Source organism: Megascapheus bottae, chromosome 21, assembly GCF_031878675.1.
Source record: "Megascapheus bottae isolate mThoBot1 chromosome 21, mThoBot2.hap1, whole genome shotgun sequence".
Taxonomy (NCBI): domain Eukaryota; kingdom Metazoa; phylum Chordata; class Mammalia; order Rodentia; family Geomyidae; genus Megascapheus; species Megascapheus bottae.
In genome coordinates, this window is record NC_143529.1 from 516709 (window position 1) to 543095 (window position 26387).

Consider the following 26387-nt stretch of genomic DNA (forward strand, 5'->3'; position numbering starts at 1 on the left):
TAGATACATAAACAAAGCTGGAAGTGGTGCTGTGGCTCAAGTAGTAGAGCTCTAGACTTGAGAAAGCCCAAGGATAATGCTCAGACTCTGAGTTCAAACCCAAGACTGGCAAAAAAAGAAAAAAAGGGTAGCACTGATCAAGGTGCACTGTCTTGGTAAACTAATTTGTTGAATGATGACTCTTTGTAAAGATACTTACAGACAATACATATATAAAGAAAATAAGAACCTAATTATGTGATTTGCAGGATGAACAGTTTGAGGCAAAGGATTTAAAAATAGAGCAAAAGATTAAGACAACAACATTCTTTCATAGTGATTGTACCATGAAGTTTGGTGCAATTTATAAAATACATTTTTTTTTTGCTAGGATGGGGGCTTGAATTCTGGGCCTGGGCACTGTCCTTGGGCTTTCTCAAGGCCAGAGCTGGACCACTTGAGCCCCAGAACCACTTCTGGCTTTTTTTCTATGGATGTGGTACCGAGAAATTGAACCTGGATCTTTGTGTATGCTAGGCAAGCACTGTACCACTAGGCCAAACTCATGGCCTGTAAAATACATTTTTTTGAAAATAAAAATGGTAGAACTATTAAAAATGTGACATTGTTTGTAGAATTTGTTTCATTTTCATTTAAGATATAAAAACTTTGAGGGAATGAAATTTTAATTTTTTGTAGGTTTATAATGCTTAACATAGAAAAAACAGAATTTATGCAAGAACTTGGAAATAAGCCCAACATACTGTTATCAAGTAAAACCCTTGAAAACAATGACTCAAAGCAGAGGAAAAAAATGTAACTTTATAAACATTTTATTCACTGTAAAGTAATATAAAAGCTTTGATCTAGAATTGATAACATCCTGAGAATACTCATTATGACATGCCTTAATTTTCTTAAAGGAAAGAAGCTTTTCATAGACAAGCAGGCAAAAATGACAACACAGGATTTCATATATATTTGCCAAAACTGTATATATATATTTATATTCCATAAATAAAATATTTTTATATTTAATGATATATTTTCTGATGGTAATAAAATACTTTTTTTTTTTACAACTAAATTCCTTCCATTATTAAGGATGCTATGGTACTTTCTGTTTGTAAGGAGGGAGTCACAGGTGGTTGTGGTGGAGGAATACATTTTTGTCTAAATTTTTCCATGTAATTATTATGTCTTTTAGGCAAGTTCAGTTTAGTCGTAGTGCCATTGAGAGTAAGCTGTAGATCCTCTGGAAGTAGCATATTTGATCTCCTGTTTACTTCTCTTGTTTTAATACCACAACTCTTCTTTGGCTTCTGGTTAATGCATTTACAGCCCTTGCTTATCTTTTGGCTTTGACCAGTACTACATTTTTTGCTGTTGCTAGGAATTTTTATTCCATTGAGACATATGATATTTTTTTGAGTAAGGGGTGGAAGAAATGTTTGACATGCTTTTTTCCCAAATGTCCCAGTAGCTAAATCTTGAAGATAATTGGGGAGATGTTGGCTAACTTGATATTCATGATTTAATTTCCTTGACTTGGTGTCATCTAATTTCACAGAACATAGATCATCGATTGTTATATTCTGATAGATTTCTGGTAGATTCTGAGGTGTGTTCAAGTTTTGGGACTCACACTGAGGTAAAATTCCATATCTACTTTGTTTTAAGACTAGTCTTGTACCAGGAATACAAAGCTTTAGTGGTTCTTGCTTTGGTAAATGAATGATATCTAAATTTGAAGAGAACAGATGTGCTTGGCCATTCGCTGCATTGCCTTTCCAGATTAAAGGATTATATATAACCTGTCCATCAATAGGGCACGAATTGCACTTGTAGAGTAGCCACTTGTCAATACATTTCCTATGAAACTTGAAACACAAGGTTATAAGTTATGCAGAGTTATAATTGTTATCTTTATACTTGATATTATTCAAGTTTTTCCAGCTTTGTAAGTCTCTGGTAAAACTATTTTAAAAAGTTGAACTGTAATTTTAACTAACCAAGTTTTAAGAAAAATAGTGTTTACATGGGATGATCTCTAATTCACCATATAAATGCAAAGCATCTTATGGATATATATATATAACTATAATTTTTTAAAAGTCAGTATTTATTCAACATATTACTTTCATGCTTCTAAGAAATGAAAATTATTGCTGGGTGCTGGTGGCTCACACCTGTAATCCTAACTATTCAGGAGGCTGAGATCTGGGGAGCACAGTTTTGAAATCAGCTTACGCAGGACAGTCCAATGGACTCTTGTGGCCGATTAACCACCTAAAAATGGGACATAGCAAGCTGTGTAGTAGAGCACTAGCCTTGAGTAAAAAGAGCACACGGACAGTGCCCAGGCCCTGAATTGAAGCCCCATGACTTATAAAGAACAAAGAAAAAAGGAGAAGTAAAAAGTATTAAAAATGAAATGCATAGCAAATTAGAAAGGAAAATTAGTCTGATTTGCAATCATTCACACTTCTGGTAACAAAAGGGGCTAATAGTTTAGCCCCTTTGAAGATGACTCTACAAATGTTTACTAAAATAATTTGAAGAAAAACTTGGCTATTGAGTAATATAGTATGAGTGTGTGTGCATGTGTGCGTGTTATGTATGTTTTTATTAGGGCTTAAACTCAGGGCCCAAGCAGTGGTCCCTTAGCTTTTTTGCTCAAGCCAAGAGGGTCACCACTTGAGCCACAGCTACATCTTCAGCTTTTGGTGGTATGTTGGAGATTCAGGCCTCATGGACTTTTCTACTCAGGCTCACTTTGAACTGTGATCCTCAGATCTGTCTTTTGATTAGCTAGGATTATAGGCATATGAGCCAACGGTACCTGGCAACAAAATTTTGAGTCTAGTAAATTCTTGTGAAACAGTTAACTATCAATTTAGGCATTTCTGTCATATATAAGGAGCTGTAAAACATAAACTAGATAAATGTTAGTGTTCCATGGAATTTTTCTTTTCCAAAATAAAGAAAATAAGCCTAAGTCAGCCATTTATGCTTCATAGGACTGTTACAAAAATGAGTCTTAGATGATCAGAACACATTATGATGTGCAAGCTTTTGAATACACTCTGGAGTAGCTTTCTGAACCTCTCTGTACAGGTATAAGCACAGATATGTAAGAAGAAACAAATCGACACCACACCATGGCTTGACAGGGCAAGTTGAGTGAAACTAATATGGCTTTTACCTTATGAGTACATGGCAGTAGTCTTGTTTGTTGACCGAGATGATAGGATTTTAGACAAAGTCGGCACTGGTATCCCGGCGCAAGCAGTTTACTTTTTTTGGTAATCAGCTGGAGAGGCAGTGACTTTACAACATCTTTAGGTGTGTAAACCTGGCTGAACAGAAATAAGCAAAGATATGACAGTTGATATGGGATTACATATTTGGAGAAATACCTAGCACCTGGTCTATATAAATCATACAACATTTTTTTGCTTTTTAATAATTTTTATTGTAAAGTTAATATACAGAGGGGTTACAGTTACATAAATCAGGTAATGAGTACATTTCTTTTTGAACAGTGTTACCCCTTTTCTAATTTTTCTCTGAGTTTTCCCCCTCCTAACCTTCTTCTCCCCATGTTGCATAATTCAGTTCCAACATAGTGTCTAGGGAATGTTACTGGGGAGGGAAAGTAGGAGAAAAACATGAGAAGGGTATCAATGTTCAAGAAGTAATGTACCCACCACCTGATGAATATAACTGTAACACCTCTATACATCACCCTGACAATAAAATACAATTAAAAAAATTAGAAAAAAAACAACAGCAACAACCAAACCTGATGAATCAGAATCTGTGGACCTGTTGTCTAATCTTAACTAAACATAAGCAATTTTATTATTCAATATTAAAACTGGTATCTTATTGTTTTCTACAATATTGTTATTATTGTCTTTTTATTCTAAAAGTTTCCTTTTTTCACTCCATTTTTGTCTTCCTAGAATGTCTCCCTCCAGTGTTCAGTCTCCCAGCCTTCCAACCCCTATGTCTTCTAACCTGACTTCTTGGTTACCCAATTTATTTCAGTAGGCTGAACTGTGATACACAGCTAGAAGACATGGAGACTGAGAAATTCGGAACAGGCTTGTCTCATAAGAGTGTGGCATATGCAGAGGGCAGGGGCTATATGTCTGCTGGGACTTGAGTTGAAACTTAATGTATGTGTGAGCATGTTTAGATGTGCATGGTGTACAGATGTATGGCATGTACGTTTATACATTTGGTGAGAATAAGCATAGTTTTTGGCTAATGGAGCATGTTAAAATATTTTGTTTTCATTTTATTAAAATATTTTGTCTCATTTTATTAAAATTCCTTTCATATATGTTTTAGGTTATTTTTTAACAGTCCTGGGCTGGGTCTTGAACTCAAGGCCTGGGCGCTGACCCTATGCCTCTTTGTGCTCAAAGCCAACACTTGAGCTACAGCATCACTTCCAGCTTTTTCTGAGGAGATAAGAGTTTCATGAACTTTTCTACTCAGGCTGGCTTCAAACCATAATCCTCAGATCTCAGCCTCCTGAGTAGCTAGGATTATAGTTGTGAGCCACCAGCACCCAGCTGCAGCATAGAGTTTAATAATATACAGCACATTCACTGTCCTTGTTCATCTAATAAAAATCTGGAGGCCTCTGCACTACATACACAGCCCAGCTGGTGTTCTAAAGAATGGCCTGCCTTGGGGCTGGGAGTTTGGCCTATTGGTAGAGTGCTTGCCTAGCATGCACAAAGACCCGGGTTCAATTACTTGGTACCACATACTTAGAAAAAGCTGGAAGTGGTGCCTAGGCTCAAGTGGTAGAGCTCTAGCCTTGAGAAAAATCCAAGGACAGTGCTCAGGTCCTGAGTTTAAGCCTAGGACTGGCAAAAAAAAAAAAAGAAGAAGAATGGCCTTCCTCTTCACTCTGACCCTTCCTTATCCCACCGCTGCACTCCAATCCAGAGGCAGAGAGAAGGTGGAGAGGCAAAGATCTCCTTCTCTCAGAGGCCAGGTGTTACAAAGGCACATCTCAACTTCCTCTTTATCTGTACATCATTCATGTCAGCTTTGATTTTGTACTTATTAGATGATTATTGGATTACTGAAAGAACTACATTCCCACATTTAGTAATTCTTAATGGGGCTGGCGCTTAACAATAGATGTTAATATGGAATATGTTAAACTTTACAGGGAAAAAAACTTTTTTTTCTTTTTAGAAATTGTTTTATTGTAATTAATAGAAGATTTACAGTTATATTCACCAGGTAGAAGGAGCATTACTTCACACATATTGATACCCCTTTTCATATTTTTGTCCCCATTTCCCTCCTCAGCCCCTTCCCTCATCTTCTTTTCCACCTTCCCTTTCATATTTCAAATAAATGAATAAACATATATACAAAATACCAGATTACAAGGTAAGATATGGTAATAATATGAGAATAACCAAGGGACAACCAAAGGGATAAGAAATAACATACTACATTAAGAACAACAATCACACATTATACGGCTCATATCTCCATATCCTGGAGGTCCTTTCATTTAGCCTCATCCTATATGGCCTTATATATCTAGATTTTAAGCTATTGTAATTCTCTGCTAGGAGAGTCCAAATAAAAAAACTCTTACGAGGCTGGTTTTATACAACCCACATTATAAGATGAGGAAATTTGACAGGAGGAAGTGAATTAATTAGCCAAAAATGCACAAACAGAGCATATGGTTGAGCTGGGGTTGGATTCAGGCAGACAGGCCTACTCTTGTTCTTCACTTGTGTGCTAGGATGTTATCTGAGGTACAGAAATTGTTCAATAAATATCAAGCATACATATTACCTTTTCAAACTGAAACACTGATGGAAGATCCCAAATACTACAAAGAAATGAACATTTAACCGAGAACCTCACCTCTTCTTTTCTTGACATTGTGGCATTGTTTCTTCTACCTTATTTTTACCATTTAGACATTTTACATCATCATATGATATTTTTTCTAGTAATTTCCATCCTTGGTTTCTCTTCTAAAAATAAGTGAAAAAGTAGATGTTAGTTTCCAAATCATGGAACATTGTATTTAATCTACAATTAAAATTGGTAGACTGTATCAATAAGGATAATAGAGGGAATAGTCATGAATTTAAACATACCTATTTTATTTTGCCAGTCCTGGAGCTTGAACTCAGGGCCTGGGCACTGTCTTGGAGCTTTCTCAAAGCTAGAGCCACAATACCATTTCCAGCTTTTTCTGTGTATGTAGTACTGAGGAATCAAACCCAGGGCTTCATGCATGCTAGGCAAGCACTGTACCACTAGGCCACACTCCTGGCCCTAAACATACCAAATCATAGCAGAGGTTTTCACAAAGTGATGCACAACTTTTATAATAACATAACTTTTATTTTTTTAATTGTAGGTAGAACACAGGTGATAGGAACCTAAACAATTAGCTACAGTTCATCCCTTTTAATTTTGTTTTGTAAAGTTTTATGACAATCTCAATTGCCTCGACTGGCCCCAAACTTGAGCTCCTCCTGCTTCTGCCTGCTGAGAAGCTTGGATTGCCACCACACTTGGTGCTTTGTAAGCTAAAGCTACCACTGGAAAATGAGGATGTTTTATCTTGTAACAGGGAAAGGTCCCCAAGTCCATTCAGACGCCTAGTCAAAGGGTTGTGGAAAACCGTGGTAAATAGGCTGGCTTCGTTTGTCTCTGTGTATTATATTTTATCTGATAATCTGTTAATCTGGGTTGCCTATAGGTTCTGTATCTGGGTCAATGAAGAATCCTGGCAGATGTGCTATAGGATTGTTGACGGGGCCAGTGGGAGACGCCCCTTGTGCCCTTTTGGGGAAGTATTGTCAAGATGGCCCGACCATCCCTCCGTTTGATAGTCCCACTCAGGCTGTATTGGGGAACTATTGTTAGGATGGCCTTGCTGCGACCATCCCTCTGTCTGATAGCTCCACCCAGGCTGTGTTGGGGAACTGCTGTTAGGACGATCTTGCGGCAACCGCCCCTCTGTTTAACAGTTCCTTTCCGGTTATCAGCCTGGGTGCACATGGGTATGTTGTTTCTGTTGTTTGTTTGTTTAGTTTCTCTTTCAGTTTGGGTGCTGCGCCCTGCCGAGATGGGTCAGGCTCAGAATGCCCTCTTGCCCCCAGGGAGCACCTCCAGCCTTCCCACAATTTGGAAGGTTAGGGAGAAAACTTTTCTTACCAGGATGATCTGTCCATCCTGATCAAATTCCTTACTGTTAACCTAGACTTGGTCTTGCAAAATTTTAAAGGTTCTAAAGAAAAAAATTGGGGTTTACTTAAAGGTCTCTGCTTCTCTGTTAGATGTTTTTGTCTTGTCTGTTACCAGCTCTAAATGTTTTGTTAGATGTTTTTATGGATTCTGTTTTTTTGTGTCCTTGTCACTAAGACAATTGGTGGCAGGACAAAGGCATCAGTTTTGGTTCCCCCAGGACTGAGGTGTTACTCTTACCCCCCTGATAGGTATTTTTTTTTTGACTGATCTCACTCCCAGTGCTCAACATCACCAACATTTTTAAAGTATGTAGTTGAAATGATCTTAAGAAAGTCCCATGATTCATTATTGTTAATGTAAAAAAATTAAGAGGAGGCTCTGCAGGGTAGGATAGTTAGCAGTGAACTTTTAAGTTTAAGATCTTTTGAAACCATTTTTCAAGTTTGAGGATTACAGTTTTATTTTTAGTATATACTTATAATATCATCAGATGCAAGGTTTTGTTGAATTTTATGAATCATAGTGTAAGAACAGGTAGACCTGCCCACCTCTGTCAAAGAGTTGGACAAACATATTTGTACATTTTACCCAGAAGCTAGTTGCGTGCTGCTGGTGGCTCACACCTGTAATCCTAGTTACTTGTGAGGCTGAGATGCGAAGATTTCCATTCAAAGTCAGCCAGCTTGGAAAGTCTCTTGTTTCCAAATAATCTCATACAGACAGCTGGAAGCAAAGCTGTGCCTCAAGTGATAGTATAATAGATCTGGAGTTGAAAAACCCTAGGGACCCAAACCTTGAGTTCAAGACCAAGAGCAGCATAAACAAAAACAAGAATTCAAGAATGTCATCTACTCTTCATATTCAGAGATTTACTAAGAATTGCTACAAGACAGATGCAGACACTATATTAGGTTCAAGATAGTTACCGTACCTCTCGAAATGTGAATGTGTGAGAAAGATGAGAGCAGTCGTCAAAGCACTCCTGGCACAGGTGATATTCTACACATTCACTGCATCTGAAAATGCAACAAATCAAGGCATTTAAGAAAAAAGTCCAGTTATTGCCATTTTTAAGTGAAAAATTTTGACTGCTATTTTTGAGAATATTCCAAATATTTGATATTTGCCTGTGACAAAAATGACACTTTTTATTAGTTCTCCATAAAGCTGTAAGTGGACCACACAGCCATCAGTGTAAGTAACATACAGTCTTTTACTGTTCTGTTAAGACAGAAGTGTACCAAGGGTACATTGCATACCACAAGCTTGAAGAGAAAAGAGTTAGATAGAAGGCAGAAGATGATAGGTTAAGAGAATATTACCTTTCTTCCATCTGAGGATGCCAGTGAGTTTTAGCCTCAACAAGAGCCTCAACAAGAGCCAGAAGGCTTGTAAGAGGTGTGATTTACCTTTGAGCCACTGGTTTGATTTCCTGGAAGAAGGGAATGTGAAAAAAATGGAAGGCCCCAGGCCAAAGGCATAGGGAATGTGTGTTCCACTTTCAATGTGGACCTCTGAGCAGAGCTCCCTTCTCCAGGCAGAAATGGACATGGGGTGTGATCAAGCAGAGAGACTCTGCATATTGAACACAGGGCTCCAGGGATGGATACAGTTTATCTTTGTGTCTTCCATTCCAGGACTTTCCACTCTCCTCTAACTTCGGCATACATGCTAAATCACAAATAGCTCAAGTCTCTCCTCTTAGGTTTGACTTAAAAATAAAGTCCAGGCTCCTAAGCATGGCACAATAGGTTTTTGATGATCTCATTTCACCTTTACAGATGTTCTTTCATATCATGAATCCTATGGCTCCAGTATCTTCACTTAGGCTAGTTCTACCACTTATAATGCACCCCCCATCACTACCTATGTTTCTTTTTGAGAAAATTTTTCTAATTAATGTACCTCCTATTACGTGGTTTCTTTGATTGTCCTCTTCAGGTTTGCTCTTGGAATAACTCCTTAACTCTCAGAGAATCAGTTTTCAAGAAATAGACGGGATTATATTGTTTATCTCAATGCTGGTAGAAAAACCATGGATTCTTGAGTCTTGTCAAGTGAGAGTGTCCCTTCCAGACTCTAGCTGCCTGCTTTGAATACCATAACTTCATCTGCAACCTTTATGTGGCCTCACATTTAGACTCTGTACATAAAGCTATGGGTAAATTATTCTGCCTACCACATAGCTCTTCCTTTTTGCCTTAGTTCTCAGACTAAGTTTACTTTCAATTATGTGTATGTCTTTATTTAAATTCTTTTTTTTGTGGGTCATGAGGCTTGAATTTGGCCTGGGCACTGTTCCCTGAGCTACTGCCCTACCCTTGAGCCAAGCCCCACTTCCCATTTTCTAGAGGTTAGAGATAAGAGTCTCTGGTTCTTTTGTGCCCAGGCTCACTTTGAACCTTGATCCTTAGATCTCAGCCTCCTATGTAGCTAGGATTACAGGCGTGAGCCACTGTATCTAGCTTTCTCTAAATTTTTATAGGATTTACAGCCTATTAGATAAACGATTATCCAGTGCTGTATTCTGGAAAATGGAACTGTACTTCCTCTCCCTCTCCAAAGAATGGAAAAAGATAACTATATAATCAGAAGCAATAAAAAGTTTGATGAATTAAGAAAAAATTAACTTCCTACAATAGCCTCATGTTGAAGTTTATATTGCCACAAACCAATGAATTTATTTTTTTGCTGTAAAATTCATCAAAAACCAAAACATTGAGCATAAGTCAAATGAAATCATCTTCTAGTTTAAATTATTAAAGGTTTAGAAGAAATATGGAAAAATCTGAGACATTTTGGAAGAAGCAAGTGCTAATTTATTCATTGTGGCTATTTATAGACATAGGGAAGAGTCATAGCATGAAAGAGTCAGGGCAATGTTGTAATTAATCAATGTATGTTAGGCCAGAAAAAGTTAAACATCTGTATCTCCTAACACATAATGTATACATTTATAAAAACTAACCTAAAAGATAAAATAGACATATCATAAATTTCTAAAGAAGAGGGAATCTTAAAAGCCTTTGCTTTCTATTCTTAAAACTGTTAGAAATATTTTTCTCAGTCTGAAGATTGTCAGAATTTAGAGGAAAGGTGGTGTTTGCAAACTCTAAATTATAAATTTTGCAACTGCAGTTTTTAATATGAGGAAAGGGGATGAGATACACCTGGCTAATTGCCAAATTGCTGGAGGAAAAGTAATGAGAAGGTGTTGTCAAAAATTTCAACAGCGTACATGAATCAGGTAATGAGTAATGAATACAATTTGTTTTGAACCATGTTTCCACTTCCAGTGCTCTCTCCCACATTTTTCCTTCCCTTCCCCACCCAGATATCAAATTCATTTTCCATATGGTGTCTAGTAAATATTTTGTTGTATTTGATCACTTTTATCCCACCTTTTCTGTGCCCTCCCTTACCCTCCTAAATACAAACAAAGACAAAAGGAAAATAAAACAAATAGCAACTATGGCAACTGAAAACGATTTCTTGTTTCCTTTTCTTGGAGCTCATTTCATAGAATATGCATGCTATTTCAAATATATATTTTATATCATTGTCTTATGACTCATTATTTATACTCTAATCTTAATTATTAATTGTTCAGAAAGACATTCTTGTTAGTCCCTTATGTCAGTGGCTAATATGGCATTAGCATGGCCACATTTTTCTTGGAGGAGGTTGGTATTTAGGTACCAGTTCTGATGCTCTGCAAATATTGCATTGACGGCATATTATAATGTTTATCAGCTTTCCTAAACAGAGATGATATTCATCTTCTTATATTCTACAAAGTGTTTATCTGTAAAGAGTCAACTATATTGAAAAATGATTAAACTTTGCTTTTTCTAAAAAAAAAAAAGTCAACAGTGGGTTGAAGGTGGTATATCAGAAAATGAATAAACCACCAGGACAGGAAAAATACTCAGATGATAGCTTACTTAAAAATTTCATAATAAGGGGTATTTCATTAAGGATATACCATTTCCTTTCTCTAGTAATTATTGTTTACTGTGGTAATTGTGGGATAATTTGGGGGCCAAAACTTTGGTCTAGTAATTAGCTTGCTGATAAAAGATTGAAATGAAACAAAATATGCATCTATTACAAGTTGGAGTCAGAGACAAGTGATACAAATTTCTAGTTAATATTCTTTTGCATTAATATATGAGATTTTGGCAGTGACCTTACTGGCTGACCAAAGACATTTCCTCACTGTGTCCTTAGAAATTCCAGTAGCAGGAAGACCTGTGCTGGACCTAGGGATGGCAATACTTCATATTCAACTAAAAACTGATTGTAAAGCCAATTCTCTCTCATAAAAGGAAGACAAAATGAAGTCACTGGTTTGGGAATACTAAATAAACTATCATCACATAGGCAAATATTGGGTATGAAAGAGGAAGAAAGCAGGACAAAGACTGTACCCTAATAGTCAAAGTACTGTAGAGGTAAAAAAAAAAGTCTTTAGTTTTGCTGGTGACACTTACTTATAGCATGTCCCCTCTATTGGAAACTGCTTGCAGTTATTGCAGGGAATTCCAAGGTGTTTGTGCAACGGTTCTTTCTCAGCTGCAGCCACAAGTTTGCTAGAGTTTTGGAATTCCTCCAAAATAACACTTAGTGGGGCAAATTCTTTCCTGCACAGAGGACATTTTAACATGGCAGTTTTGGACGTCACATCTTGGTAATTAGCTAAGATCTTCATGCATTTTATGTGAACACTATTGCCACAGCCAAATCTATCAAAAAGAAAAATGCAAGTTTACCATCCGCACACAAGTTTATAAATACATATATAAAATGTATTGTATACACTTAGATTTATGTAAAGTAACATTTTGTTTCCATATAAAAATAGGCTCAACTGATTTTAAATATACCACTCACACACACACACCACACACACACACACACACACACACACACACACACACAGAAATGTATCCAGTTGCTAATGAAAATATGTCACCAGCATTCCAGATATAAATTTTTCTCTATTCCGAAGAACTAAGTATTGTCTCATAGAATATCTGCTTATTTTTCTAAAAATCATGTGTATTGAAAATATATAGGAAATAATTGATAGGAAGAAAGGTGTTTGACAAAGTAGTTAATTTTACAATAACAAACCACATAAAAAAACAGCAACTTGGTTGAAAATTGTGATAAGTAATCAAGAGGAAAAAAATGGAAAATTTCAGTAGCAAGTAGCTACCTAAAATTTCAAGGTTAAACTTAAAAGTACCCTATACATGAATCTCTCAATAAATATTCTTACATACATAAAATGTTTAGCTATTCAGCTTTGAAGATACAATTTAAACAAAACCCTAGAAGCAGTGCTAAAATTTTAATGTAAAATAGCCTTTATTTTCAGAAAACTATTTGTAACCATTACCTTCAAGCCCAGAAGTCTTTTAGTACAAGCCAACCATAGCTAAAACAAGCCAACTATAGCTAAAACTTTTTTTAAAAAATCAATATATCAGAATCTCAAGGAGTCTTGCCGACCTGGCTTTGAACCATAATGCTCAGATCTCAACCTTCAAAGTAGCTAGGATTTCAAGTGTGAAATACTGACTGTTGGCAAGTTTCCATAATCTCTTACCTGCAGAAGGTAACAGGCAGCTTTTTCTCCAAGAGCACCTCTTGACAAATGGAGCAGATATCCTCTGCACCAATGTTCCTCTGTGCCAGGGACCCATCTTCCTCTACTTCCTGCACAGCACTTCTCTGCAGGGGCGAACGTACTTGATGTATCCCTCGAAGCAGGTCATTTATTTCTCCTTCCAGAAGACCCAGCTGCAAAGCAACTAGCAGAAAACAACATTAGCAATCAACCTCCACAAAATATTAAAATTCAGAGGAGGAATTAGAAATAGAGACATGTAATAAGATGGGATTAAATTAGAATTTTCCTTCAGATATCAGAAAAAGTATCTGTTGGATTGTTATTCTGATTCATGTCTTTGTGTTACTTTTGGAGTTAAAAGGTCAGGAAAGAGTCATTTATTTCTTTATTTATTTTTATTTTTACTTTTTATTGTCGGGGTAATGTATAGAAGGGTTATAGTTACATTCTAGAGTCATTTATAAAAAAGAAAAAAGAAAAAAGAAGGGAAGTTATCTTTTATCTACAGAAAAAAGTCAGTGCAAACAATGTAGTTATGGATAGATGTTAAGATTATGTTTGGGGTTGGAGATTGAGCACAGGGGAAGAGAACTTGACTAGCAAGTATAAGGCCCCGAGTTTGGTCCTGTTAATATACATCCTTCTGTTTGTCTGTAAGCCAGTATGTTTGACAACATACAAGGATATTAAAAAAACAAGCTGGGGGCCGGGAATCTGGCCTAGTGGTAGAGTGCTTGCGTATCATGCATAAAGACCTGGGATCGATTCCTTGGTACCACATACGTAGAAAAAAGCTGGAATTGGTGCTAAGGCTCAAGTGGTAGAGCTCTAGCCTTGAGAAAGTCCAAGGGCAGTGCTCAGGCCCTGAGCTCAAGCCCCGGACTGGCAAAACAAGCGAACACCAACAAAAAAAACCCCTCATCTTTATTCTAGGGTTTTCTCCTGGTTGTTGCATTGGTATAGGCTGGAGGGTGGTATTTGATTTGAGTAATTTTTTTCATATGGTTATTTTGTTGTATTAATGATTTGTGAAAGGATGTTCTTTCTCTGTTTAAGATATTTACTAAGTAATTATAGTAAATAAAATGGGCTTTGTTCACTTTATTTTTGTATTTAAAGTATTTGGTGGCATTTCAGATCATCTACATGGTAATATTGCAGGTATGGGAGAATGGAAACTACCTTTTATTTATTAGAGATAAATAGGTTACTATGACTTGTATGTGGCGTTCTTTCCATTTTACTTGTCTTTCATTCTAAAATTATGAAAATAATATGTCACAACATTTCTACGTCATCTATGTTCATTAGAGATAAATGTGGATGCAAAAAAATTGAAACTGAAAGCACTCCAGATTTAAAAACATTAAAAATATTTTAAAATTATTTTTAACTAGCAAAAGTGTCTGAAAGATGAATTTGGTAATTCATATGGAAAACAGAAATAAAAATTTTAAGGTGTTTATTTAAAAAATCTGATAAAAGGAGACATGAAATGAAATAAATAAGATTAATATACAAAGCAAATAGCGAATAGAAATACAATAAATGCCAAATCATGAAAAAAATTAAATTAATTTTTATATACTTATTCACTAGGAGATTACTGATGACTTTTAATTACAGTTTAAATAGTATTGAAATTTTAAGGAACAGAGATTCTCTGATAAAAGCAGAACAGTATTCTAACAGACTATGTGCTGGTGGCTCATGCCTGTAACCCTAGCTACTCAAGAAGCTGAGATCTGAGAACCCTGGTTTGAAGCTAGCCTGACAAGAAAGTCCAGCAGACTATTATCTCCCACAAACTCCTAAAAAAAGAACAAACCCCCAAAAGCTAGAAGTGTGGCTCAAGTGGTATAGTGTTAGCTTTGAGGTAATAAAAGCTTGGGGACAGTGCCTGGGCCCTAAGTTCAAGCCTCAGGGCAGCACACAGACATACACAAAAGTTAACTATATTTTTGTGATTAGAATTTGAAGATGATTCCTTCAATGTGAGCTTAATTTTATTCATGAATAATTTAAAAAAGAACAGATGGCATTTATTGATCATTGTACTTACAAGAAATTAGTTAAGAGATAAGTTCAGGATTGTTAAGAAAGAATGTTCAACATTCCCAAACTGGTATGTTCACAATAACAGTTTTGTATAATTGCCTTTGTAAGTTTTCCAAAAAGAAAATAGAATCTTTAAGGTTTTTTTAATCTGGATCAGTACCGTATGATCGTATGTTATTATGCTAGGCTCCTTTCAGAAAAGTATCTGAATGATGTTCAAAACATTATTCATCCATTAGGAATAACATCCCATTTGCACTTAAATGCTTTATATAATCTATCTTCCTTTGACATAATTTTCATATATGTTTTCTTTAGGTTTCATTTAAATAATGCATTTCAAGGTAATTAAGATGTCTGCTTTTGAGTTTATTGTAGATAACGACATTGTCTGTAAGTATATGGTATAAATAGGATTCTCCTAAGCAGAATGTTAACTAAATGTAAGCTAAATGATAACTTACAGAATTATAAATAGTTAAAACATTCCCTACTTATATTAATAAAAGAAATAGCTTTCATCTTCAAGTAACAGAAAGGAAAATATAAAAGATTTGCTTGGTCCTGATGAAGCTGCTGTTTTAGAATGGAGTTCTTATGTGTGTCTAGCATAGGTCAACAACCCACCTGCAGGGAACTCTCATAATATCAGTATTTTTGTTATTATTTGTTGGTGTAAATTACGTAGAATAAAACTATTTTCTTCTTTATTTTTTGAGGACTGGAATTTAATACTCTGAAACTATGTAAAAAGTGTGTCAAAAATATATTAAGTACTTATGAGATAAGAAGTACTTTCATCTCTAATGGTGCTGACTGCACTTTATAATAAATTATAATAAGCTATATCTCCCTAAATGGTTAATTTTTAATGAAATTCATCCAGGAGAACAGATAACTACCTTTTGTAGCTTACTTTGGGATTTTTAAAAATCAAATTTCATTCAAGAAAACTAATTTGTAGGTGTTTAATTCTTACAAACCAAATTTTTAAAATTTTTTAAATAAAAGTATATGTCATACTTCTATGGATGTAAAAAGTGCATTTGGTGCACAACTTAAAACAGTTTTAGATACAGAAATCTTTGTAAATCTTTGCCTAAAACATGAAGAAACTCATTACTTACTATCTTGTACTAGCATACATTAGCACAAGGGGGAATTCATTGCAATTATTCCTTAGATACATACAAGATATTTTGAACAAGTTTATCCCCTAGAGGGATTTTTTTCTATAAATAGACTATTGATTTGTCCTTTTTTTATCAAGTGCCTTTGACTTTGATTTAAAATATGTGATATATGTTTTATTAAGAAAAACATCTGGGCCAGGAGCATGGCCTGGTGGTAAGAGTGCTTGACTAGCATGCATGAAGCCTTAGGTTCTTTGTATCACATACACAGAAAAAGCCAGAAGTGGAGATATGGCTCAAATGGTAGAGTGTTAGCCTTGAGAATGCCCAAGGACAGTGCTCAAGCCCTGAGTTCAAGCCCTAGGACTGGCAGAAAAAGAAAGAACAAAAGAAAGAAAGAGAGAGAGAGAAAGTGAGAGAGAGAGAGAGAGAGAGAGAGAGAGAGAGAGAGAGAGAGAGAGAGAGAGAGAGAGAGAGAGAGAGAGAGAGAGAGAGAGAGAGAGAGGGAGAGAGAGAAGAAAAACATCCCAACTTTTTCTTTCCTTGCTTTTGCCTTTCCTGGGGTTTGAACTCAGGGCTAAGCGCTGTCTGTCCCTACTCTTTTGTGAACAAAGTTAGTACTCTACCACTAATGAGCCATGGCTCATTTTCTGGCTTTTTGGTATTTAATTGGAAAAAGAGCCTCATGGACTTCCTTTCCTGGGCTGGTTTTGAATTGTGATTCCCAGACCTCGGCCTCCAGAGTAGCCGGGATTACAGGTCTGAACCACAAGAAACTGGCTCCAACTTTTTGACATATAACAAACTGGGACGGGGCTAGTTATAAGAATGACTAGAAAAATAAACATTCAGAATATGTTTAAAAATTAAAAATTTATGTTTGCTAAGTTCAAATTAAATACTAAAAACTTACATTCATGATTCCTTGGGAGCTTGAATTTTTTCAACAAGATCCTAATATTAAAAAATAGAAAAAAAGTAAAACACATTTACAGAGCTCAAAAATATTTCAAATTTTTGTAGAAAACTATAGGATTTGCATTGCTGAAAGTGTTATTAATAAGCCTAAAATTGAACACATTTCTGTTGTTGTCAAAATTACGAGTAAGAATACATAAAAGAAGTACACTATGGAAACAAAAGACATCTGTAGTAAAGACATTAATCGGGAAAATTTCCAGAATATATACATATTCTTTTATTTATAATTACAATCATGTAAAATTATGTGTTGAAAATTAGGTATATTATAAATAGACAAACTAATTATAATTAAGCATCAGACCTACTCAGAAAATAGAAGTTGTAACAGAAGATAAAGAATAAATATAACTAGACATTCTATTATGAGATGTGTGTGTGTGTGTTTGTGAGTGTACACACATGCATGCCTGCAAGGCAGGTGCTCTGTTACTTGAGACTCTGCTCCACTTTTGGGTTTGTTTGTTTGCTTTGGTTAACTAGAGATAAAAGTTTCACAGGCTTTTCTGTCCAGGATCCCTTCATATCTGGATCCTCACATCTCAGTCTCCAGAACAGTTAGGATTATGGATATGAGCCACTAGCTTCCATTATGGTCTTTCTGCATCTGTGCACCTCATAAGTATAAACCTGCTCTCAAGACTCACTAATTTTATCCATCAGCCTTTTCACAGACAACCTCTGAGACAGACAGAACTATTGTCCACCAACACTTCCAGTTCCCCTTCCTGCTCAGACATGTACTTTACCTTGAAGTCAGGGGTGTCTATATGACTAGTTTTGCTGCTCAGTTAGAAGTGGACCACTGGTTGTGTAAAGTCCATGCATTTCTTATGACATATACTACCGAGCCATACCTCTAGCCATTCCTCTAGTGGGGGAGTTCTGGTATTCACAGGCCTTCCTTTAAACTTCTCTACAACTGAAGGGATTTTCTGGACTAAGGAGATTTTTTCTACATCTACTACTTTAATTTACTTCTCAATATTATACATTAAAATGAAATAACTTATAAAGGAAATGCAAATCAAAGGTATACTGAGACTCTACTTCACCTCAGTCAGGAGGTCCAATGTCAAGAAAACTAATGTGGCCAAAAGGGAACTCTATTACACTGTTGATGGGAATGTAAACTTGTATAACTACTCTGGAAAGCAATATGGTGGTTCCTCAAAAAAGTGAACATAGAACTGCTCACTGACCCAGCAATTCCACTCTTGGGCATTTATCTAATAAAATACAAACACGGTTATAGTAAAGCTACCAACACAACCATGTTAACTGCAGCATTATTTACCATAGCTAAGATACAGAATCAGCCCAGGTGCCCTCGATGAATGGATCAAGAAAATGTGGTATATATGCGTAATGGAATTCTACTCATCTATCAGAAAGAATGATATTATATCAGTCATGAGGAAGCAGAAAGACATGGAAATTAAATTAAGTGAAGTAAGTCAGGCCCAGAGAAACATGGATTACATGCTTTCTTTTATTTGTGGTAGCTAGAATGGACCTATAAATCTACAAGTAAACACACTGGGTGGTGTGCAATTGATTACAATTGATTTAACTGAAGTAGAATAGACTATGGAGAGCTCAAATAGTGTAATTCTTTCTCTTTTTGCTTTGTATTTGTAATGTTCTGTTTATTCAAATACATATATAGTTGTCATAAAGGTGAGATAGAGGAATTACAATCACTAAGTCAGTGTACTAATGAGTACATTTCTTTTTGAACAGTTATCCTTTCCCTCACTCACTCCCAGGTTTTTCCTCCCATCTCCAATAAGTTGAGTAGTTCATTTTCAACACAGTTCCTAGTATCATTGCCTGCCTTTGATCACCCTTTGTCCCACTTTTTTGTCCCCTTCCCTTACAAATAAGACACTTACAAATAAGACAAAAGGTACAGAAACTTAAAACAGCAACAAAAGAAAAAAAAACCCTCTTGTTTCCATTTCTTGAGTTCATTTTGATAAATATTATTTTATATTATCATCTGTGCATAGTTTCAAATAGTATAATTCTTAAGGAAGACGTAATTCAAATCTTAACAAAATAAGTACCAGGATGTGGGTATTTCCAAGGGGATGATCTCAAGTTCAAGGGGAAAGGAGTGGCATGGAAGTAGGGTGAATATGCACAAGAATTCATTGTTATGCCACACAATTGAGAAAAATAAGGAAGTGGTGGATTGAGGGGGTGAAGATGTTGAAGGGATATTAATAATTAGATACATTGTAGATATAAACTGCTTTTTAAAATACATAAACAGGCAAAAAATCAACACATGACCTAAAAATTAAGAAAAATGAGAGAAGGGGCGAAATGGGAAGGGTTGACTGAGAATGTTGAAAGAGGTTCACTGGATTTGTAAACTGCTTCATTGAATGACAACTCCATTGTACAACTACTTAAAGATAATAAAAAACATTAAAAAAATGAAGTGACTTCAAAAGTGGGAATACGTATTAAATCTCTTAAGAGGCATTTTAAACATACCTTAGTATATTTAATACTTGAATTTGATGTCCAGTTAGTTTGTGGTTAAAATACTATATTAAAGGATCCACAGTTCATTAAAATCAGAATGATCATTGCTTAGCATGAAATAAAAATGGAAAATTCCACTATAAATATATAATATGACTTTTTTGAGTTTTGGCCATAATATGATTTTTCAAATTTTGGCCATATTTTATATTTATGTTAACTAGAGCAGAAAACCCATATTAGTACATAGTTATGAAAACCTCGGGAAGTAAAGATATGCGTTGAGTTATTTAAAATGTGTGGAGATCTATCTAGGGATTAATCACAGTGTAAATAGGTTGTGACACATGAGGGAAATTTCAGATTTGAATTATTTGAATCCTGGGTTTATCTTGAATCAAACATTCATTGAAAAAAAACATTTTGGTGACTATTTCTATGCTTATAAGTGGAAAATAGAATAATTTATTTTGAAAAAATATGTTTTTGGAAAGAGAAAAATTTGAAAAAATAGTAATGTCCTAGAATGAACAAAGATTTAAAAAAATTAATAGATTTCACATTTGAGCACATACTAAGAACATAGAAAGGTTTTCTCCTATTAAAAGCACTGACATCATTAAATCTTTTCAATTTAAAGCTCTCAGTTTTAAGAATGAAATAAAGAGCTAATTGAAAGGACGTCCAGGATATTGAAACAAAAGCCATATAATGAATGATTGTTGTCCTTAATGTACTATGTTGTCTCTCATCTCCTTTGCTGTCCCTTTGTTATCTCATATTGTTATAGTATCTCACTTTGTTATCTGATATATTGAATTTATTTGTATTTGGATATTTGAAATTTGATAGGGAAGGGGGGGAAACCAAGACGGGTGGGGGGTGTGTGTGGGGGAAATGGGTACCAAGACATGTGAAAGGGTATCAATGTATGTGAATTAATGCACCTTCTATCTGGCAAATATCATGTAACCCTTTTACTAATTACAATAAAAAAATAAAGGTTTCCCTCTAAAAAAAAAGAATGAAATAAAAATACTGAAGAAAATATTTATAAATTATGGCAATCTTAATTTTATATCTTCCCAACACTAAATTTCTTTATTCTTTGTTCAAATCACAAAAAGGCAAATTATGACATATCAAGATGCTTCTCTGTGAAGATCATGATTAAAAAGTCACTTCTCAGCTGAGTGTGGCTTAGGCCTTTCATGTTAATTAAGACAAAAAGCAAAAAAAAATAGATTGTTATCCAAGCAATCTATCCAGGGCAGGAAATGATACTCTCCTGCAAAAATATTGCTGAAAAGAGCTGGATGCACAATTCCTTAGTAGAGTTTCTGCATAGAAAGTCTGAAATCAAGAGTTCAACCATCAGTACTTCCAAAAAAATTAGTCACTCACCAGCATATATGTTTACATAGTTCTTGTCCTTTCAGAAATGTGGAACAGTTACAAACATGAGGATTTCCTAGAAAAACCTTTGAAAGAAAAATTAATAAAAGTACCAATTAATGTTTAGAGTTATAGCAAAGCTAACATGACAGGTATCTAGATTAAAAAAGATTCAAAGTGCAATTGGGGTTAGGTGACTCCAAACTGATTTTATTATTGAGCAGAATCTATTGGGAAATTTTAATTGCACACACTGAATTCCAGGCAAATTTTCCACTCCTTATTCTTGGTCTTGCTTATCAACTTACACTATAAATAAAGACACTTTTTAAGTCACCTGTGCTTAACTAAAAGTAAACCTAAGTTTTTTTTTTAAACTTACGCTTCCTAAAAAATGGGGCAATGTCATTCTTTCTGACAGCAGCATAGAATTCCATTGTGTACAAATACCTCATCTTCTTGATCCACTCATCAACTGAGGGACATCTAGGTTGGTTCCATATCTTTGCTATGGTAAATAGGGCTGCAATGAACATTGTTGTGCTGTTGGATTTAGTATGTCCTTGTTTCTGGATGATTGGGTAAATGCCAAGTAGTGGAATTGCTGGGTCATAGGGGAGCTCTATGTTTAGTCTTTTGAGGAACTGCCATGCTGCTTTCCATAGTGGTTGAACTAGTTTGCACTCCCACCAACAGTGTAGTAGTGATCCCTCCTGGCCACATCCCCTCCAGCATCTGTTGTTATTAGTTTTCTTGATCCTGGCGATTCTAACTGGAGTGAGGTGGAATCTTTGCATTTTTTTGATTTGTATTTCTTTTATGACCAGAGATGTTGAGCATTTCATGTGTCTATAAGCCATTTTTGTTTCTTCTTCAGAGAAGACTCTCTTTAAGTCTTTGGCCCATCTTTTAATGGGATGGTTGCCCCATTTTTTAGGAAATGGAAAGACTTAGAAAAGATCTTATTAAGTGAAGTAAACCAGACTCAAAGGAATTTAGGCTCAATGGTTTCCCTCATTTGTCATAAACAGTAGAAACCTTGGGCTCTCATAGCAGAGATTTGCAATAGAGCAAAACCTTGATACAAAAGGCCATATAGTAGGACGCTAAATGAAAGGATCTCTAGGATATAGAAACAAAAGCCATATAATGAATGATTGTTCTTAAGGTACTATGTTATCTCTCATCTCTTTTGCTGTCCCTTGGTTGTCGCATATTGTTACAGTATCTCACTTTGTCACCTGATATATCGGATATATTTGTATTTGGTTATTTGAAATTGGATAGGGAACGGGGGAAAACAAGATGAGGGGTGGGGGTGGGGGGGAGGGAAATGGGAACCAAGACATGTTAAAGGGTATCAATGTATGGGAATTAATGCACCATCTATCTGGCAAATATCATGTAAACCTTCTATTAATTACAATAATAATATATGAAAAAAAAACTTATGCTTCCATCTGGTGCCAGCGGTTCTCGCCTATAATCCTAGCTACTCAGGAAACTTAGAGCCAAGGATCATGGTTCAAAGCCAGCCTGGGCACAAACATCCATGAGACTCTTTCCTCTAGTTAATGACCAGAAAACTGGAAGTGGTGTGGTAGCTCAAGTGGCAGAGAGCACTATCCTTGAGCTGAAGGGCTCAGGGGCAGTGCACAGGCCCAGAGTTCAAGCCCCAGAACCACCAACAACAAAAACAAACACAACAAAGAAAACTATACCTCCCTAAATGATTACTTTCTGACAAAATTTATCATGGATTGGAGCTAAAACCTTTTGTAAGTATTTTCTAACTTGAAATTTAATTTCATTTAAGAGAACTAATTTCATTTAACAGAACCAATTATTCAATTCAATACGTTACATAAGGAACAAAACCGAAGATGCCTTAAACAAGCAGACTAAAGTATTTGGTGCTTTAAAATGTATGGCTCTAAATCAAAACAACTCTAAGATTCCACCTCACTCCAGTTAGAATGGCCAGGATCAAGAAAACGAATAATAACAGATGCTGGAGGGGATGTGGCCAGGAGGGATCACTACTACACTGTTGGTGGGAGTGCAAACTCGTTCAACCACTATGGAAAGCAGTATGGCAGTGCCTCAAAAGGCTAAACATAGAACTCCCCTATGACCCAGCAATTCCACTACTTGACATTTACCCAACCATCCAGAATCTAGGGCATACTAAATCCACTAGCACTACAATGTTCATTGCAGCATTATTCACCATAGCAAAGATATGGAACCAACCTAGATGTCCCTCAGTTGATGAGTGGATCAACAAGTTGTGGTATTTGTACACAATGGAGTTCTATGCTGCTGTCAGAAAAAAACGACATCGACCCATTTGTTAGGAAATGGAAAGACTTAGAAAAAATCATATTAAGTGAAGTAAGCCAGACTCAAAGGAACTTAGGCTCAATGGTTTCCCTCATTTGTCATAATCAGTAGAAACCTTGGGCTCTACTAGCAGAGATCTGCAATAGAGCAAAACCTTGATACATAAGGCCATATAGTATGAAGCTAATTGAAAGGACCTCCAGGATATTGAAACAAAAGCCATATAATGAATGATTGTTGTCCTTAATGTACTGTGTTATCTCTCATCTCCTTTGCTGTCCCTTGGGTATCTCATATTGTTATAGTATCTCACTTTGTTATCTGATATATTGAATTTATTTGTATTTGGTTATTTGAAATTTGATAGGGAAGGGAGGAAAACCAAGAGGGGGGGGAAGGAGAGGGGGGGAAATGGGGGGAGGGTAATGGCTACCAAGACATGTGAAAGGGTATCAATGTATGTGAATTAATGCACCTTCTATCTGGCAAATATCATGTAACCCTTTTATTAATTACAATAAAAATATTAAAAAATGTATGGCTCTAACTTTAGGTGTTCTAAATCTACCACTGACTGGTGAGAATGAGATTTGTAAATATAAAATATTCTTTGGTATTTCAGTATAACAAAAAGGGAGTTTTATCCCTCCAGACCTTTCTTAATCTTTTCCACTGAAGCCATTATTTCATGAGGCCTTGCTATGTAGGAGGATGAAAAATTGACTCATTTATATAGCAAATCTTTACAGTATGTCAGTAGATCGTAAGATTTTGTTTGATTTTGAGGGCTAGTGACTACTAACTAGGGATCCACGAATATACATATTGAAGCCAAATATTGGTGAACAGTCTCAGACATTTTGAAGCTTTAATATCAGGAGCCATCATCGTGTGATTTGGATCAAATTCAAAGTCCTAACACTCAACAAAGAAACTTCCCAAGTAAATACTATTTCCCTCTGCTAATTGCACTTTTTTTTTTTTTTTGAAGTCTGGAGAAGTTGTGAGGATGTGCCTTTGGAATAAGGTAGAAAGGATCTTCAGCGGCTCTGAGGTTATCTAGCTCACAGTTGGTTCTGGGAAAAACCAGAGAGACCCTGCCTGTGTTGGGGGGAAGGTTCTGGGTCAGAGGCGAATGGGGGTGGGGGTAAAGTTTTTACTCGGAAATCTCTGGTTTCTGGCTCTTCCTCCCTCAGCAGGAAGCCGGTAGGTCCCATCTCTCGCAGGAGATAGATGCTGCTATTCAAAGCCTGGTCTTGTTGCCAGCTGAGGGTATCGCTCAACTGCCTTCGCCTTTCAGAGGCCTTTGGGCCTCTGGGGCGAAGCATCCTGTTTCGTGTGAGTGGAGGCCTCCAGGCCAGGCCAGGCTTTCAGAGGCTGCTGGTCTCCATGAGAACAGCTTGCAGGTGGGTTTCCTTGGTGATGATGGTTAGGTTCCAGGTCTCCGGACTGCTTTTACTGAACTAGAGCTGGCCCCACTGGTATGAAGGAGTTAGGGTTAGCACCCAACTCTACTTGTTTTTGGAAGCAACATTACTGATGCATGTTTCTAGTAGTGAAGGAGCCCCTTGAAATGGATGAAATCTGTATAAGGGGAAGTTGTAAACCCAGTCACAGGCAGGACTCCTTAACCACTAAAATTATCCTCTAGTGGTTCCATAGTTAATCTGAAGGCCAAAAGTGATTGCTGACTTTCAGAAATAGTTCACAAACATTTTCTGGTTGCTCAAAATGTGCACAGATTGAATGAGTCGCTTGGAAAGATGTGCAGGGTACATCTAGCCTTGAGAAGGCCAGGTCCTTGAGGTGTGTATGTGTGTGTGTGTGTGTGTGTGTGTGTGTGTGTGTGTGTGTGTGTGTGTCTGTGAATTTTGGGTAGGGTTTGGGTATTAGGGTTGGTGTAGAATCCATTGACTTTAGGTGCCTGATTTTTACAAATCTGTTTTCCTTTTACAATTTATTTAAAAAATACCTTTAGTTGGATAAAGAGGTTTCAGCTCAACATGTCAATTTATAAATTTATATGTACAATGCATTGATCAGTGTCACCTCTTCCATCCTTCTCCCTCTATCCTAACCCCACCCATCCTCTCCTTATCTACTTCCATCTTCACATATGTATTATGACTGTATTTACCCAACATTCCTCTCTTCCTCTCTCCATTTGTCTGCATCCCTCCCTTTTAAGCCTCAGTAAAAATATGCTCTGTATGTGTGTATGCATAATGAACCTGAGTAAAGCATGATGTATACAAATATGGATTCCCACGGTGTATTCTCTTTGAACAATTAGCAGATAGCATAACCATATTAACACCAGGAAACTAACATAAACCTTCATTCTTAATAAGAAAATTCTCCAAGGTATGCAATGTTGACCCAATAATGCTGACTGTCTCTGAGCTTTTTTTCTCATGTTCTAAGGGGGTGACCTTCATAAAGCAGGGGTGACCATTTTTGCCATTGTTTCTGACAAAGAAGTTATCTTGCTAGAGTCTAAGAAACTGAAAGAAGGAAACAGCATGAATGGATGGTCCATGAACGAAAATAGGGACAACAAGTATTTGCCCCATTTTATCATGGGAGGGAACCACTAGACTATATCTTGTCAGAAGATGAGAAAATGTAATAGCTACCACATGAGAAAAGATGATGGTTAGGAAACCTGTACATGTGAGCTATCTGGTTGAATGCCATGAAATCAATGGTTTTCGACTACTTCAAGAACAACTAATATAACTTCTATCGTACTGCCAATATTTACATCAGTAAAACACCACTAAAACAGCAGAAAACAAAGCCAAACTCTACCACCATGCATTAGGAAAAGCTCATTAAGAATAAAAAATTATACATTTAAATAATTTATTTTACACATTAACTTATTTTACACTTAAGCCCAATAAATTACAATTCATATTTTCTTTACTGCAAGATGAGCTAGATTTCAGAGTAAACATGCATTGTTTCTATCACCATTCTTCTTTAACCCAATATGGGAAAAGCAATCATATTTAAAGCTACTGCTTTATTTAGAATAGTGTATAAGTAATAAACATTAAAAATTATTATTTCTTTCTTTTTTGGTCACTCATGGGACTTGAACT

The 26387-nt window shown here is 36.1% G+C and overlaps 1 protein-coding gene across 3 annotated transcripts; it reads right to left on the minus strand.

Annotated features, from left to right (window-relative positions):
• Positions 1–1037: 1037 nt before the first annotated feature.
• On the minus strand, positions 1038–24630 carry Zswim2 (zinc finger SWIM-type containing 2). Of its 3 annotated transcripts, XM_090354348.1 has the most exons (9): positions 24441–24630; positions 20947–21023; positions 16979–17019; positions 12851–13055; positions 11730–11981; positions 8168–8252; positions 5896–6008; positions 3185–3338; positions 1038–1859 (listed from the first exon to the last, which is right to left on the minus strand). In XM_090354348.1, the coding sequence occupies exons 1-9, from the start codon at positions 24606–24608 to the stop codon at positions 1062–1064; spliced, it is 1893 nt and encodes a 630-aa protein (XP_090210474.1). In that variant the 5' UTR covers positions 24609–24630; the 3' UTR covers positions 1038–1061. The 3 variants fall into 3 exon arrangements, with proteins under 3 accessions (XP_090210474.1, XP_090210476.1, XP_090210475.1); XM_090354350.1 differs by lacking the exon at positions 3185–3338 and having other exon boundaries at positions 1687–1859; XM_090354349.1 differs by lacking the exon at positions 1038–1859 and having other exon boundaries at positions 3235–3334.
• Between the last annotated feature and the right edge of the window lie 1757 nt (positions 24631–26387).